This window comes from Ictalurus punctatus, chromosome 22, assembly GCF_001660625.3.
Source record: "Ictalurus punctatus breed USDA103 chromosome 22, Coco_2.0, whole genome shotgun sequence".
NCBI classification, from domain to species: Eukaryota; Metazoa; Chordata; class Actinopteri; order Siluriformes; family Ictaluridae; genus Ictalurus; species Ictalurus punctatus.
In genome coordinates, this window is record NC_030437.2 from 4,094,501 (window position 1) to 4,110,246 (window position 15,746).

The 15,746-nt window shown below is 44.2% G+C and overlaps 2 protein-coding genes across 3 annotated transcripts; both read right to left on the bottom strand.

Moving 5' to 3' along the window:
• Positions 1–382: 382 nt before the first annotated feature.
• LOC108255364 (uncharacterized) lies at positions 383–15,674 on the bottom strand. Of its 2 annotated transcripts, XM_047149904.2 has the most exons (10): positions 15,400–15,674; positions 15,155–15,247; positions 10,675–10,735; positions 10,382–10,479; positions 6,946–7,119; positions 6,120–6,274; positions 5,887–6,011; positions 5,727–5,773; positions 5,038–5,127; positions 383–1,719 (listed from the first exon to the last, which is right to left on the bottom strand). In XM_047149904.2, exons 3-10 carry the CDS (start codon positions 10,727–10,729, stop codon positions 1,591–1,593), a joined length of 873 nt encoding a protein of 290 aa, XP_047005860.2. In that variant the 5' UTR covers positions 10,730–10,735; positions 15,155–15,247; positions 15,400–15,674; the 3' UTR covers positions 383–1,590. The 2 variants fall into 2 exon arrangements, with proteins under 2 accessions (XP_047005860.2, XP_053530594.1); XM_053674619.1 differs by lacking the exons at positions 15,155–15,247; positions 15,400–15,674 and having other exon boundaries at positions 10,675–12,016.
• On the bottom strand, positions 13,403–13,738 carry LOC128628963 (uncharacterized). Its single transcript, XM_053674661.1, has one exon. It carries the CDS (start codon positions 13,736–13,738, stop codon positions 13,403–13,405), a length of 336 nt encoding a protein of 111 aa, XP_053530636.1.
• Positions 15,675–15,746: the final 72 nt, after the last annotated feature.

Genomic DNA, 15,746 nt, shown 5'->3' on the forward strand with positions numbered 1-15,746 from the left:
TCACAAGGTCAGAGATTAAAAGTATGATTAGTCTTAAAACCCTGTTCGGAGACAATAATTTTTTGGAAAACTATTTAAAAATTTAAATATTTAAAAACATCTCTAAGAAACTGTCCCTCAAGAATCTGTCCATCAAACTGACCCTTAAGGTGTGACATCTTTGTGTGGATTGGTCCCTGCATCCCTTGGTCATCTGCACTGACCATTAAAACATGAAGAACATCAACACTTGTCTCCTCAGCAAACCAGGTGGATACACCTGCTTTTCTTTCAATATTTCCTACTGTCATGGATCCAAGATGTCAAAGCAGATGTCATAAGTTCACAATCAACCACAAGTTGACCCACTGCCACCACCCAACCTCAAGCTTGCCTGCTGGGTTGCTCATTTCCTCTTGGAGATGAGGTTGGGATGCCAGGACAGGCAGCTTATATTATTCCCTTATTAGTGTCTTCACCTGCACCCTGGTCAACCCGCACCAGTTTTGCCCTAGATTGATTGCTAGTCCGTGTTAATGGCATTCTATATGATATGTATCTATATCTGCATCTATCTGTTTCTTTCTACTTCACATTTTGCTCTTGCTCTTGGTTGTCTGTTTGTCTTATTTAAACTGTTGTTACCCCAGTGCTACAAGACATGAAAAGGAGTAAAATAAAAGTTATGTGGTTAAGTATAGAAAAAAAAAGATTTGCGAAAATGAATTTGAAGATGTTGTTGAACAATTTTTGCAAGTCAGACTACAGGTCACCTTGAACTCAAATTTTGTCTCGTTCTCTTGGATGATTTCAAAGATCCTAGTGAAAGTCCTAGGGATGATTCCAGGATTTTTCTGCTCTCTATCCCCCAACATAGTAAATGTTTTTCCTGAGCCAGTCTGTCCATATGCAAAGATGCATACATTGAAGCCATCGATTGCAGATTGAATTAGCCTTTGGAGAGGGCATACAACCTCAGAATACAGAATATCCTTTTAAATCATCACTTTCCTACATTCCTGAAACAGGACTGCAGTTGGTTACCTGCTGGACTCCTCAAACACATCACTCTGTGTGTGCTCTGTGGTGAAGATCTTGTCAAATTGAAACTCTCGAGGTCCTCGTGGAGTTTCCAGAATCACTGAGTAATCATCCAAACATGACACAATGGTGCTGCTGCCCCTCACCAGCTCTGCCCGTGTCTGAGGCCTTATACGGCAGAACACCCGGACCTTACCTGTTTAGAATGCATGTATATAACTTAACTGCATGGGTTTGTTCTGGTAAAAATATGAGAACACCAAATCTGTAATAAACTATTACTGTTGCCAAATAACTGCTGCATTCATGACTTAGGGCTGGTTTATACTTTTGCATATTTGTGAATACATGCAGGTGTAATGGGTGCATTATTACCTGTGAATTACTGTCTATAATGACGTTTTACAGAATAATCATAAGTAATCAGAATAATTTCATAGATTTAAAAGAACAGTTAATGCATGAGAATTTTCTAAAACATCCCCAAGCATTGACATTAGAAAAGAAACTTTAACATTTTTATACAGTTAAACAACGAAATCCAAGGTTCTCCTCACAATATTCTGAAGTTTATGTGATATGTGTATCAAAAACTATGCCTTTCATGTCCTCCACCATGTTGTAGTACTTCTTTCTTAGGGTCCGCTCTGCCGTGTAGTGCTCAGTCATTTTCTTGTTCTCTTCTTTGGCCTGTTTCAGCTGGAGAAAAATACAGCAGCGAATAAGCAGAATTAATCAGACTTGGTCATTCTTCTCTTAACCAAGTTTGCAATGTTACATTAAAGTGCCTGTTCATCATCGGTCACAATTAACATTAGGCATCAAGGCATTTATGCATTTACTTTGAGTTGAACATGATGGCCTGAGGACAGATTAACCATTGACTTTGACTACATTACACTACAATCAGGGTGTTGTTTTGTAACACACCTTACACAACACATAAGCTAATTAACAACTCCTTCATGAAAATACATTCAGAAAAGAACAATAACATTGTCACAAAATATCCCTAATTGTCACGTTCCGGAATGTAAGGGAGGATAGGACGGATGCAAGTGCAGTAAAAGTCCACTGCGGAAACTGCATAAAATCCAAGGCTGGGACAGTTGGCTTGGTCTTCCTAGCAAGACATCTCCTCTGTCAAAAAACATTAATCAAACCAAGAAACAAGGAACAACCGCTTGATAACGAGAATACACTCAATACTAGGCAAAGTCATGGTTTTCAAAAAGTCGCTTATATAGCGTGAAGTGAGCGTGAGATTGGCAACAGGTGTGTGTGATTAGAATTCCTGAGACGGTGAACGTGTGTGTGTGATTGTGTGTGTGTGGGAAGTGTAGTCCATAGCGGCCATGTTTGTAGGACGCAGTGCAGGATGGGAAATGTAGTCACTGGTTTGCTGTGACATGACAGAACCCCCATTGTCCGAGCAGTAGCTGGTTCCTTGAGGAGCTGAGGAGCAGACATGAGACTGGGGCTGGTTCACCGGGGTCATCAGACTCGAGCATGAGCATAACAGGGTTGGACGTGACATTGGTTTCAGGCATGAGGAGAACTTGGTTGTCCATGTCAGCAGGCTCGGGCGTGAGCAGAACTTGGTCATCCACGTCAGCAGAGCCGGGCATGAGCAGAACTTGGTCGTCCGCGTCAGCAGACCTGGGCGTGAGCAGAATTTGATCATCCACGTCAGCAGACCCGGGCGTGAGCATAACTTGGTCGTCAGTGTCAGCAGACTCGGGCGTGAGCAGATCTTTGTTGGCCTTGTCAGCAGACCCGGGCGTGAGCAGAACTTGGTTGGTTGTGTCAGCAGACCCGAACGTAAACAGAACTTGGTTGTCTGTGTCAGCAGACCGGGGCGTGAACAGAACTTGGTCATCCTTGTCAGCAGACTTGGACATGATCAGAAATCGGTTGTCCTTGTCAGCAGACTCGGGCGTGAGCAGATCTTGGTTGGCCTTGTCAGCAGACTCGGGCGTGAGCAGAACTTGGTTGGTTGTGTCAGCAGACTCAGGCGTGAGCAGAACTTGGTTGGTTGTGTTAGCAGACACGGGCGTGAGCAGAACTTGGTTGGTTGTGTCAGCAGACCCATGCGTGAACAGAACTTGGTCGTCCGTGTCAGCAGACTCGGGTGTGATCAGAACGTGGTTGGCCGTGACAATGGCTTCAGGCGTGAGCAGGACCTGGTTGATCGTGACGTCGGCTTTAGGCGTGAGCAGAACATGGTTGGTCGTGATGTCGCTTTCAGGCATGAGGAGAGCTTGGTTGGTGGTATAAACATACTCTGGCGTGAGCATAACTTGGTTGGTTGTGATGTTGACTTCAGGCATGAGCAGAACCTGGTTGGTTGTGATGTTGGTTTCAGGCATGAGGAGATCTTGGTTGGTGGTATAAACATACTCTGGCGTGAGCATAATTTGGGACATCGGCTTCAGGTGTGAGCAGAACCTGGTTGATCGTGATGTCGACTTATGGCATGAGCATAACTTGGTTGGTCGTGACGCTGGTTTCAGGCGTGAGCAGAGCCTGGTTGGTCATAACGTCGATTTCAGCCTGGAATGTGGCGTGGAAGGTCGCCCCGTCTACCTCAGCCATGGAGTGGGAGGCCTTCTCTTTAACCCCGGAGAGGAACTTGGCTTGAGAGGTTGTCTCTTCGACCTTGACTTTATGCTGGAGCTCTGGAGATGAGACAACCTTGTGAGTCTCAGGCTGAAACTCTGGGAATGAGACCACCTCATGGGTCTCATGCTGAAGCTCTGGGGATGAGTCCGCCTCGTGCGTCTCCTGCTGGAGCTCTTCAGGTGAGACCACCACATGGATCTCAAGCTGGAGCTCTGGAACCGAAGCTGCCACGTTGACCTCCGGCTGGAGCTCGGCAGGTGAGACCACCTCATGAGTCTCAGGTTCAAGTTCTGGAGCTGAGGTCACCACCTTGACCTCTGGCTGGAGCTCTACAGGTGAGACCACCTCGTGGGTCTCAGGTTGGAGCTCTGTAGAAGAGGTCACCATGTTGACCTTCTGCTGGACCTCGGCAGGTGAGACCACCTCATGGATCTAGAACTGGAGCTCTGGAGCCGAGGCAGCTACAATGATCTCTGGCTGGAGCTCAGCAGTTGAGACCACCCTGTTGGTCTCAGGTTGGAGCTCTGGTGTGGCGGCCACCCTCTTTGCCTGCATATAATAGTGGGTGAATGGCAAGTCAGGTTTATGTGCCACGCTGCGCAGTCCACAAGGAAATATTCAGGGTAGCAAAATAAATTAATCATAAGGATCGGGCAGCTTCATGAAAGTCCATTGCGGAAACTGGATCAAATCCAAGGCTGGGACAGTTGGCTCGGTCTTCCTAATGTTACGTCTCCTCCATCCTCCTGCTGCATCCATGTTGAGGCCTAGTATTCTGTCACGTTCCGGAATGTAAGGGAAGATAGGACGGGTGCAAATGCAGTAAAAGACGTTTAATAGAGAGAGACAGGCAAACACATCCAAATCATATTAGAGCGTGGTCAAAACAGGCAATGGGTCAAGCCATCTAAAAACAGGCATAAACTGGGCAAGGCTAGAATCCAAAACGAGAAATGACAAATAAAGTCAAAAACCGTGAATCAAACCGAGAAACAAGGAACAACCGATTGGTAACGAGAATACACTCAATACTAAGCAAAGTCATGGTGTTCAAAAAGTCTCTTATTTAGCATGGAGTGAGTGAGTGTGAGATTGGCAACACCTGTGTGTGATTAGAATTCCGGAGAAGGTGAACGAGTGTGTGTGTGGGAAGTGTAGTCCATAGCGGCCATTTGTGTAGATCACAGTGAAGGATGGGAAATGTAGTCACTGGTTTGCTGTGATATGACACTAATGGTCACTTAACACCTACAGTGGCTAATTAAATATTACAGCATTAAATTAACATGTGCAGTGTTTAAGTTGGGATGAAACTAATAATATTGTAAGAGATAATTCAGTTTGGGGATTTTGGAAAACACTATTCTGAATATTACATTAACTAGCCATTCTCACCTCAGCTTGCAGGAATAGCAGCTGCTGGCCCACACTCTTCCCAACCTCTAAGTTTAGGACATCACTGTTTTTGAACCTTTCCTCAAAGCTCTGTGGAATCAAATTGGATGAATGATCACAAGAAAATGTATAAATGGACCATGGGTTATATCAAGATTGCGTCAACCTACACTATTTCCATATTAACTTCATATGACATGATTCACTGACATTTTAGAACAAGGGTTTGCATTAGTGCCAACAAGGTCTACATGTTAAGGTTACTTCAAATTTCCATTATCAAAATTCTGAGACAATTAGAAAATAAATTTTACACAGCATTATTATGTAAAATCAAAAACTGTTGGTTCTACAAGGTACTGTCTGGCCATTTCTTATAAAGCAATCTCAATCTCATTATACTGTATAACTGATAATAAACTAGGCAAAGAAAGACATTTTGAGTCTCATGGAGCATAAGCAGAACATCTATAGCTGAAAGGTGCTTTTTTCTCCTTTTTAACAACTTTATACTGTAATTAGCTGGTCAGTTAGATCAGGTGTGTCAGAAGTAGAGAAAACTTTAAACTTGTGCATGTCAGTGGATCCCCAGGCCTGGAGTTAAGAACACCTGATGTGACAATGCTGCTCGGTGTACAGGTGTCATTCTTTGAAATATTTCTTTGTGTAGTGCGTTTGTGCATGCATACTTTCACACTCTCATCCAACGCTGTCAGTTCATCCTCACTGACAGAGCCTGGTAATGTAATAACAGATATTTAAGAAAAAAAATGGAAACACAAGTCATTTGCAAAGAAATTTTGATAAATCGGTGAATTTATTTGTTGTTGTTCTTGGTGGTTTGTTTACCAGTGGTGGTGGGTGTAACCCCTGCTTTGATGCATTCCAGGGCTACTAGTAAGACTTCATGCTTCTGCAGGTTAACCTCGGCTTGAGGTACCTGATCACCCAGACTGATTTCTGATTGGTCCATCCTATTATGGGACATGACACATTCTATTCAAGTTTGATTTCATAAGGCAAAGTTATATATTGTTCTGTGAGATATGTCATTCATTCTTCTGATTTTTGTATGTTTTTACCTCAGAGGTCTAAGATCTATGCTTTCCATATCTGGTTGGTTGTCCTGGAAGGATGTCAGTATATTTCTAGCCTCAGCAACAGCTTTGCGGTTGTCCTCTGCCATCTGGTCAAACTGCTGCTTTGCCTCTGTCACCTCTGCATAGATGAGATGAGCCTGAGGAAGAGGTTTACTCATAAAATGCACCTTAATATTAGGTAGGTACCACTTTTCAAAAATAGTTAAAATGATGCCACTATGTCACAGGGTTCTAGATTTGCCCTAAGAGTGTGGGGCATAGCAAATTTCCAAACAGTGATTTCAGTATTTGAAATGATTAACTGGGTGTTTGAATACCTGTGCATATCTCTAATGATAATAATATGAGTTTGCCTGTCATGTAAGCAGTATTTTATATTAACATTAACTAGCTGCTTAACTGAGTTAAATTGGCATAGAACTTTCCAGAAATTATTTAGCTAGCTGCTATGCTAGGAAACATCACCCAGCTTGCTAGGATAACTGGATAATTTACACATAGTGAAATGAATTCAAAACTTGTAAATATTAATAATGAGTAATCCACTAGCAATAATGACAGTTGTAACTACCTTGACCATATGGCAGCATGCTAGTCTGCTTCCTTATTGTAGTTATTATGTTGTTTTTAATCTAGAAAAGCAATGCCGACTTCATTCAATTTCAAATTTATTTTAATAATGTGCATAGTAGGAGCTTTAAAATAAAATGCAGCCTCTTACAGTATGCTGCAATAAATAAATTAACTGACAAATAAATGAACATAATCAAAGGCTGACTCATGTTTCTGTTGTTTACTACCACCCCACCTGGCGGACTACAGCAGCAAGCAGACGAGTGTATGCTGATGGTGCCACACCATTCTGAAATCCTCCTCCATCGATCAGCATTGAGATCTCACGCTCTCGTTTATACAAACTCTCTCTCAGCACCTCCAGACGGGCTTTAGCTCCATCTAAAGGTGCATCTGAGTCAGTACTTTCCTGTAAGATAACAAAAGTACAGAAGATGCACAGATATTTCTGATGACCAATTTCATTGTCTGTTAACAGTTTTGAGATTTTTAGCACAGATTTTAGTAAATATGCAAAATGTGGTTAACTAGCATCCAGTCTGAGGACATTAAGAATGTTCTAATGATTTACTGAATGTATAATAATAATAATAATAATAATAATAATAACAACAACAACAACAACAACAATAACAACAACAATAAGAAGAAGAAGAGGAAGAATTATATTTACTTTCAATCTATACTGTTATTTGGGTAACAGGGTACTTTCAGGGTGTTTTGTACTTTCAAAGTGACCTCATTAAAATATAATTGAAAATAAAAGGGGAAATTCAAATGATGCCATTAAATATAGAGAATATTGTAATTTTTCTGAAGTTGTCTCAGACCATTATCTTATCTCGTTCATAATACGTATTGATCATAATATTTCCACCTCGCCTCGCTACTGCATAAAACGTACTTTCACATCAGCCACTGCACCGAGCTTCATAAATAACCTCGCAGACACATCAATTAGATTTGGATCACCGTCTGGTCCGATAGAACTCGATCAGGTGACTGAAAGCCTAGAGTCAACGCTCCGCTACACGCTAGATAGAGTGGCTCCACTCAAAAGAAAATTAATTAAAGAGAAAAAACTAGCACCCTGGTATAACAATCAAACGCGTACCTTAAAACAGACCACTCGACAATTAGAACATAAATGGCATAAACCAAATTGGTAATATTTAAACCGCATGGAAGGAGAGCCTCCTGAACTATAGAAAATCTCTTAGCGATGCTAAAAAAGTCTATCTCTCCACCTTAATAGGAGATAACAAAAACAATTCTAGATTTCTATTAAACACAGTAGCAAAATAAACTAGGAATAAAACCACTACAGAAAGAAACACTCAATCATTACATAGCAGTGAAGATTTCATGAAATTTTTCATTGGTAAGATTGAAAATATTAGATTTGAAATTCAGGCTATTAAATTAAAACCAGACAGTATTATAACTAACCCATTAGATGATAATATAGCAATATCAGATCAATGTTTAGAGTGTTTTGCTCCCCTTAGAGAGACCGAACTAGCTTCATTAATCTCTTCAGCAAATTCAAACTTGCATACTAGATCCCGTACCTACATGTTTCTTTAAACAGATTTGTCCAGGAGTAATTGAACGACTTTTAAATATAATCGATTCTTCCCTTAGCACTGGCTATGTACCTAAATCACTTAAATTAGCAGTTATTAAACCCCTGATTAAAATACCTGACCTTGACCCGTCTCAACTGTCCAGCTATAGACTAATATCAAATCTCCCCTTCATCTCTAAGATCTTAGAAAAGGTTGTAGCAAAGCAGTTATGCTCGTACTTAGATAGGAATAACATTCATGAAATGTATCAGTCAGGATTTAGACCTCATCATAGCACAGAGACAGCGCTGGTTAAAGTAGTAAACGACCTACTACTGGCCTCTGATCAGGGTTGTGTCTCACTGCTTGTGTTACTCGACCTTAGTGCAGCTTTTGATACTATAGATCATACTATTCTCCTTGATAGATTAGAAAATGTTGTTGGCATTAAGGGAACAATCCTCTCCTGGCTCAGGTCTTATCTAACCGATTGTTATCAGTTCGTAGATGTAAATAGAGACTTCTCAACGCACACCGAGGTTAACTTTGGAGTACCACAAGGTTCTGTTTTAGGCCCACTGCTTTTTACTTTATATATGCTACCTCTAGGTCAAATTATTCATAAACATGGAATTAGCTTCCACTGTTATGCTGATGATACACAATTGTATATCTCAGCGAAGCCAGAGGACAGACAGCAGCTTAATAAAGTTGAGGATTGTGTAAAGGACATTAGACGTTGGATGTTAACTAACTTCCTTTTACTTAATTCTGATAAGACAGAAATACTTTTATTAGGATCACGTGTAGCTAGAAGTAATCTTTCTGATCACATAGTTACTCTGGATGGTCTTTCTGTTTCATCATGTGAAGCAGTAAAAGACCTTGGTGTGATTATTGACTCCAGCCTATCATTTGATGCTCATGTAGATTATATTACTAGGATAGCCTTCTTTCATCTCAGAAATATTTCTAAGATAAGAAATATATTGTCACTACATGATGCAGAAATATTAGTTCATGCATTCGTCACCTCTAGATAAGATTACTGTAATGCCTTACTGTCTGGATGTTCCAGTAGGAACATAAACAGATAAACAGTTAGTCCAGAATGCAGCTGCTAGAGTCCTAACTAGAACCAGAAGATACGACCACATCACCCCGATCTTATCAACACTGCATTGGCTCCCAGTGAAATCTTGCATTGATTATAAAATACTACTATTAACTTATAAAGCACTAAACGGTCTTGCACCACAGTATATAAGCGACCTTTTGGTTTTCTATGATCTGCCACGCCTACTTAGATCAAAAGATGCAGGCTATTTGTTGGTACCTCGAATAGTGAAGGCTACAGCGGGGGGTGAGCTTTCTCTTATAGAGCCCCACAGTTATGGAACAGTCTTCCAATGAGTGTTCGGGACTCAGACACAGTCTCAGTGTTTAAGTCTAGGCTTAAACGTATTTGTTTACTCAAGCCTACCCTGACTAGACTTTTTATTATGCTAAGCACAGTCCTAATAATCTTTTCTCTCCCTCTCTCCTTCTGCCGAGCCACACACGATTTTATGAAGATACTAGAGATCCTGATCCTTTCTGCTCTCTGGACCTGCCTGATCCGTTTAGGATGTCCTACCTCTGGATGGAGCTCTCATCTACTCCAATTCCAGATTACCGGGAGTACGGCTGCTTCTAAGGCCAAACAGACTTCATATAAATCAATAATGAACTTTTTCACACTAACTGTTGTTACCCAGATGAGGATGGGTTCCCTTCTGAGTCGGGTTCCTCTCAAGGTTTCTTCCTCTTAACATCTTAGGGAGTTTTTCCTTGCCACTGTCGCCACTCAGTGGCTTGCTCAGTTGGGATAAATTCTCACCTTTAATATCTGTATACCGTGTTAATATTTCTGTAAAGCTGCTTTGAGACAATGTCTATTGTAAAAAGCGCTATACAAATAAAATTTAATTGAATTGAAATTGAATTAAATGCAAATCACAAACGTCATCTGAAAAACTGAGCATTGTATTACTTTTTATAAAATATTTAAAACCAGACAGGCAATAAGAGAGAGCTGAAACACAGTCAGTAGGTGGTTTTTACTGTTTCCTTTGCTTCAGGCTCATTGGTTTCCGTTGAGGTCTGCAGCATCTCCTGCACACGTCCCATCTCCATCCTGGCCATCTGCAGCTCCTGGAGTGCTAAAATTCATGTGATATATCAATTAAATAAGCATATATATATATATATATATATATATATATATATATATATATATATATATATATATATATATATATAAATCAGTAGCAGATGAGTATATATAAAGAATCAGTAGCAATATAACTAAAATGAACTAAAATTATGATTTCTTTAGATCAATAAATGCAACTTACTAGATGCCTGGTGGTTGTGGAGCTGATCTAAACGTGACGAGAAGAGCTCCATCATCTTGTTCTGAAAGAGGGAGGAAGAAATCTTTGATGTTCATGTATTTTTTTCCAAATAATTTTCTATTTTCCCCACCATTTGTTACTCGACAAATCTGTGTTTAATTCTATTAAATATTAAAATATGCTTAATTGTTTAAAAAAAATCTATATATATATTTACAATGGTTTTAGTTCATCTTTAATGGCAGAAATGGTGTTAGGTTACCAGATGGGAGGCAAGCGCAGGCCGAGCAGTGGCAGGAAGGGGAGGGAGGCATGAAGTGCCAAGCTCTCAGTCCGAAGCGAAAGGGATAATCCAAGACAAGATCTGAGAATCGTAAGTAGAAAACGAGGCTAGAGTCCTTAACCATGTAAGTCCGAAGCGTAGTAGGGAGCTTGGTAACTAGCTAGCGTCTAGGGAAAGCTAAGCGTTACTTCGCGCCGCGCTGATGTTAACAAGGTCTTAAATAACCTTGGGTGGCACACAGGTGTTGGCACTCAATATTCCGGCGAACTTGAGCGCAGGCGTGGCTGGAAAATGTAGTCCACGCTGTCTCGGTGGCCGCAAGTTCACCGTGGTGTAACAGAGCCCCCCCCAAAGGGCTCACTCCGGGAGCCGAACTGCTCTGATGCCATCTTCTCCTCCGGGATGCCGGTCTTTCTGGATGAGAAGCGTGGAAGTTGTCACGCAAGCTTGCGTCCAGAATATCCCAGGATGGGATCCAACACTGATCCTCTGGGCCGTAACCCTCCCAGTCCACCAAATACTCAAGTCCCCCTCTCCTGCGTTGGGAGTGCACGATCACCCGGACGCGGTAAGCTGGGCGGCCCTCGATCTCTAACGGGTCCGGCGGGGCATTCTCCGGAACCGCCGTGGCTAAGGGCCCCGATGTTACTGACTTGAGTAGGGAGAGATGAAATGAGGGGGCAATGCGGCTGTGTTTGGGGAGGTCTAGGCAATAAGTGACCTCGTTTATTCGTTTCAGGATCCGGAAAGGCCCGGTATGCTTAGGTCCTAATTTGCCGCCCAAGAGGGGTGCCTTGAGGTTTCTCGTTGACAGCCACACCCTGTCCCCAGGCTAATAATCGGGTGAGTCCCGTGGCTCCTGTCCACCTTTCTTTTGGCGGTGTGGGAGGCCCGTACCAGCTGTTGATGGGCGCGTTCCCAGACCTGCTCGCTGCGGTGAAAGCACTCGTCAACTGGCGGGGAGTCAGTTGTGGCGGCGTTCCAGGGGAATAGCAGCGGCTGATAACCCAAGACGCACTGGAACGGGGTTAGCTGGGTGGTGGAATGTCGCAGCGAGTTCTGGGCGTACTCTGCCCACAGGAGGAAGTGACTCCAGTCCTCCGGGCTCATGGCGCAGAAGGTTCGGAGGAATTCAATTCAATTCAATTCAATTTTATTTGTATAGCGCTTTTTACAATAGACATTGTCTCAAAGCAGCTTTACAGAAATATCAGCACGGTATACAGATATTAAAGGTGTGAATTTATCCCAACTGAGCAAGCCACTGAGTGGCGACGGTGGCAAGGAAAAACTCCCTAAGATGTTTTAAGAGGAAGAAACCTTGAGAGGAACCCGACAAGGTTCCAGAGGATCTCTTGACTGGCCCTCTCTGCCTGTCTGTTGGCTTGCGGGTGGTAGCCGGAGGTGAGGTTAACGGAGACCCCAGCTTCTCCATGAAGCTGGCCCAGACTCGAGACATGAACTGGGGGCTCCTGTCGCTCATGATTTCTTCTGGGATGCTGAGGTAGCGGAACACATGCTGGAACAACAGGTCGGCTGTGGCGAAGGCAGAGGGAAGGGCCGGCAGTGGAATCAGGCGCAGGGACTTAGAAAATTGGTCCATGACCACTAGTATAGCCGTGTTGCCTTGTGATTCCGGCAGGTCCATTAGGAAGTCCAGGGCCAGATGGGACCACGGACGTGCAGGTATGGGAAGTGGTACCAATTTCCTGACGGGTAAGGCACGGGGCGTCTTTGAGCGGGCACAGGTGGAGCAGGAGGACATGATATGCTGTACCTCCCTGGGCATGTGGGGCCACCAATATTTTTCAGCTAGCAGTTTGTAAGTGCATTGGGCCCCTGGGTGTCCCGTTGCTCGTGTCGTGTGAGCCCAGATGACAAGCTCCACACGGTAACATTCTGGCATGAATTGCTTCCCTGGGGGACAGGCTGCTGGGATTTGTGACCTGGGGAGGCGAGCTAGGGCTTGGTCCAGGACCCACTCGATGGCGCCCGCAATGGAGGAGGGGCGTACGATGTACTTTTCCTGATCTGCCAGGCCCTCGGGAGAGTGGATGCGGGACAGAGCATTAGCCTTCGTGTTCTTAGTCCCTTGCCTGTATGACAAGGTGAATTGGAACCGGGAAAAGAACAAAAACCAGCATGCTTGGCGGGGTGTGAGCCGCTTAGCCGTCGTCAGGTATTAGAGGTTCTTTTGATCAGTGTAGATCATGAATGGGTGGTCGGCACCCTCCAACCAATGTCTCCACTCCTCGAGGGCCAATTTGACGGCCAGGAGCTCCCGGTTCCCCACATCATAATTACGCTCCGCCGGAGACAATTTTCACAAGAAGAAGGCCACGGGTGCAGCTTGGGTCTGTCCCCGAACCTCTGAGACAGGATGGCCCCCAGTACCGTCTCAGACGTGTCGACCTCCATGACGAACGGTCTGGAGGGGTCCGGGTGTCAGAGGATGGGGACAGTGGTAAACGCCCTCTTAAGCCTCTCCAGGGCCCCCTGGGTGTGAGAGGTCCAGGCGAGGCACCGAGGTGTCCCCTTTAGGAGGGATGTCAGGGGTTGTGCGATCTTGCAAAAATCTCGGATGAGCCGCTGATAAAAGTTCGCAAAACCCAGGAAGCGTTGCAGCTCCTCGACGGTTCGGGGCGTGGGCCACTCCACCACCGCCCTCACCTTGCTTTGGTCCATGGCGACCCCCTCCGGACTGATGACATACCTCAAAAACGTGATAGTGCGTTGGTGAAATTCGCGCTTCTCGGCCTTCACGTACAGCTGGTGTTCCATCAAGCGGAACAGCACCTCTCGGACCTACTTGATGTGTTCCTTCAGGGACGTAGAGTAGATCAGTATGTCGTCAATGTACGCGATGACGCAGTGCCCAAATACATCCCTCAGGACGTCGTTGATCAGATTTTGGAACACTGAGGGAGTGTTAGCGAGTCCATATGGCATGACCAAATATTCATAGTGCCCGGAAGTGGTGCTAAAGGCCGTTTTACATTCGTCGCCCTCCCTGATGCGGATCGGATTGTACGCGCTGCGTACAGTAAGTCCAGCTTCGTGAAGAAGGCCGCGGACCTCAGCTGTTCAAGGGCTGCGGGCACTAGTGGCAGGGGGTAATGGTACTTAACGGTCACCTGGTTGAGACCCCTATAGACGATGTACAGTGGACGCGGGTGACGTGGATGGCTGAATGTACCTCTGTTGGAGTGCCTCTTGAAGGTATACGTTCATGGCCCACTGTTCTGCTTGGGAGAGTGGGTACACTTGACCCCGTGGCAGAGGTCTATGGCGCAATCATAGGCCCTGTGTGGGGGCAGGCCACTTGCTCGTTCCTTACTGAATACCTCACGGAGGTCATGATACTCGGATGGCACGGTGACAGGGACAGAGGACAGGGGGCTCTCCACTGTGGTGGCGACTACTGGAGCCGTGGGGCCCGTCAGACAGTGACGTAGGCAGTGAGGGGACCACCTTGTTATCTGCTTGGCCTTCCATGATATCTGTGGGTCATGGCGCTTGAGCCACGGTAAGCTGAGAATGATGGGGTGACGAGTAGAGACCGTGACATACAGGACGATGGTCTCATAATGGAGGGCACTGGCCTGCATGGTGATCGGGGCCGTACAATGTGAGATGACATTGTACGCAAGCGCGGGCCAAGCAGTGACAGGAAGGCGAGGGAAGCGTAAAGTGCTAAGCACTCGGTCCGAAGCGAAAGGGATAATCCAAGACGAGATCCGAGAATCATAAGTAGAAAACGAGGCTAGAGTCCTTAACCATGTAAGTCCGAAACGTAGTAGGGAGCTTGGTAACTAGCTAGCGTCTAGGGAAAGCTAAGCGTTACTTCGCGCCGTGCTGATGTTAACAAGTTCTTAAATAACCTTGGGTGGCACACAGGTGTTGGCACTCAATATTCCGGCGAACTTGAGCATGGGCGTGGCTGGGAAATGTAGTCCACGCCTTCTCGGTGGCCGTGAGTTCGCCGTGGTGTAACAAATGCCCTTATATGCAAATGTATAGTATTAATTTGTGCATGCAACTGTTTAGTTTGAACCCTCACAATATCTTCAGAAACTTCTAAACTCTACACAATCTATGTTAGATTAGGATGGTTACAGAAATTTTTCAGGAAGAGCTCTCCAGAAGCAGGGTCAGAGGTTAAAGGTCACTGGTGTGTGCTGTTTAACATGGTGTTACTTTCTCTCTCTCCCAGGTTGCCGAGTCATGTCTGTTTCTGTCCTGCAAAGCCTTCTGCTCATCCTGCAGTCTCTCGTTCACACTCTGCAGACTCTGAGATTAAACAAATAATAATTAAACAAAAAACTATATACAGTAGATGAATACAGTCATATTGCCTGAGAGACAGACTATTGCAATGAACTGAAATATCTATCCAATGTACTAGTTTCAGGTAATTCTGAAGGAGCTATGTTTAAATCCACCTTGATCTTCTCCTCCCAAAGTGCACTTCTCCTCTCCACCTTCTCCTGGTAGATATCCAAGACCCTCTTCAGAGCATTCAGCTTGTTCTGGTAATAGGTTCTGATTTTGTGTACTGTTCTTTCCTACTCGGGAACAGACATATTTGCTACAACCACAAAGCAGACCACTGTGCTTAAACATGTTCACATGCACTACATGTTCAGGCTAAGATGGTGCCAGCCTTATCAATGAGATAATTTGGCTTCACTAGATTCACTAAAGCTAATTCACAGGTTTTCTGCATCACCCTGGGACACAAAAAGCCTAACCTTAGCACTGTTTCTTAAATGATAGAAAACAACCTTAG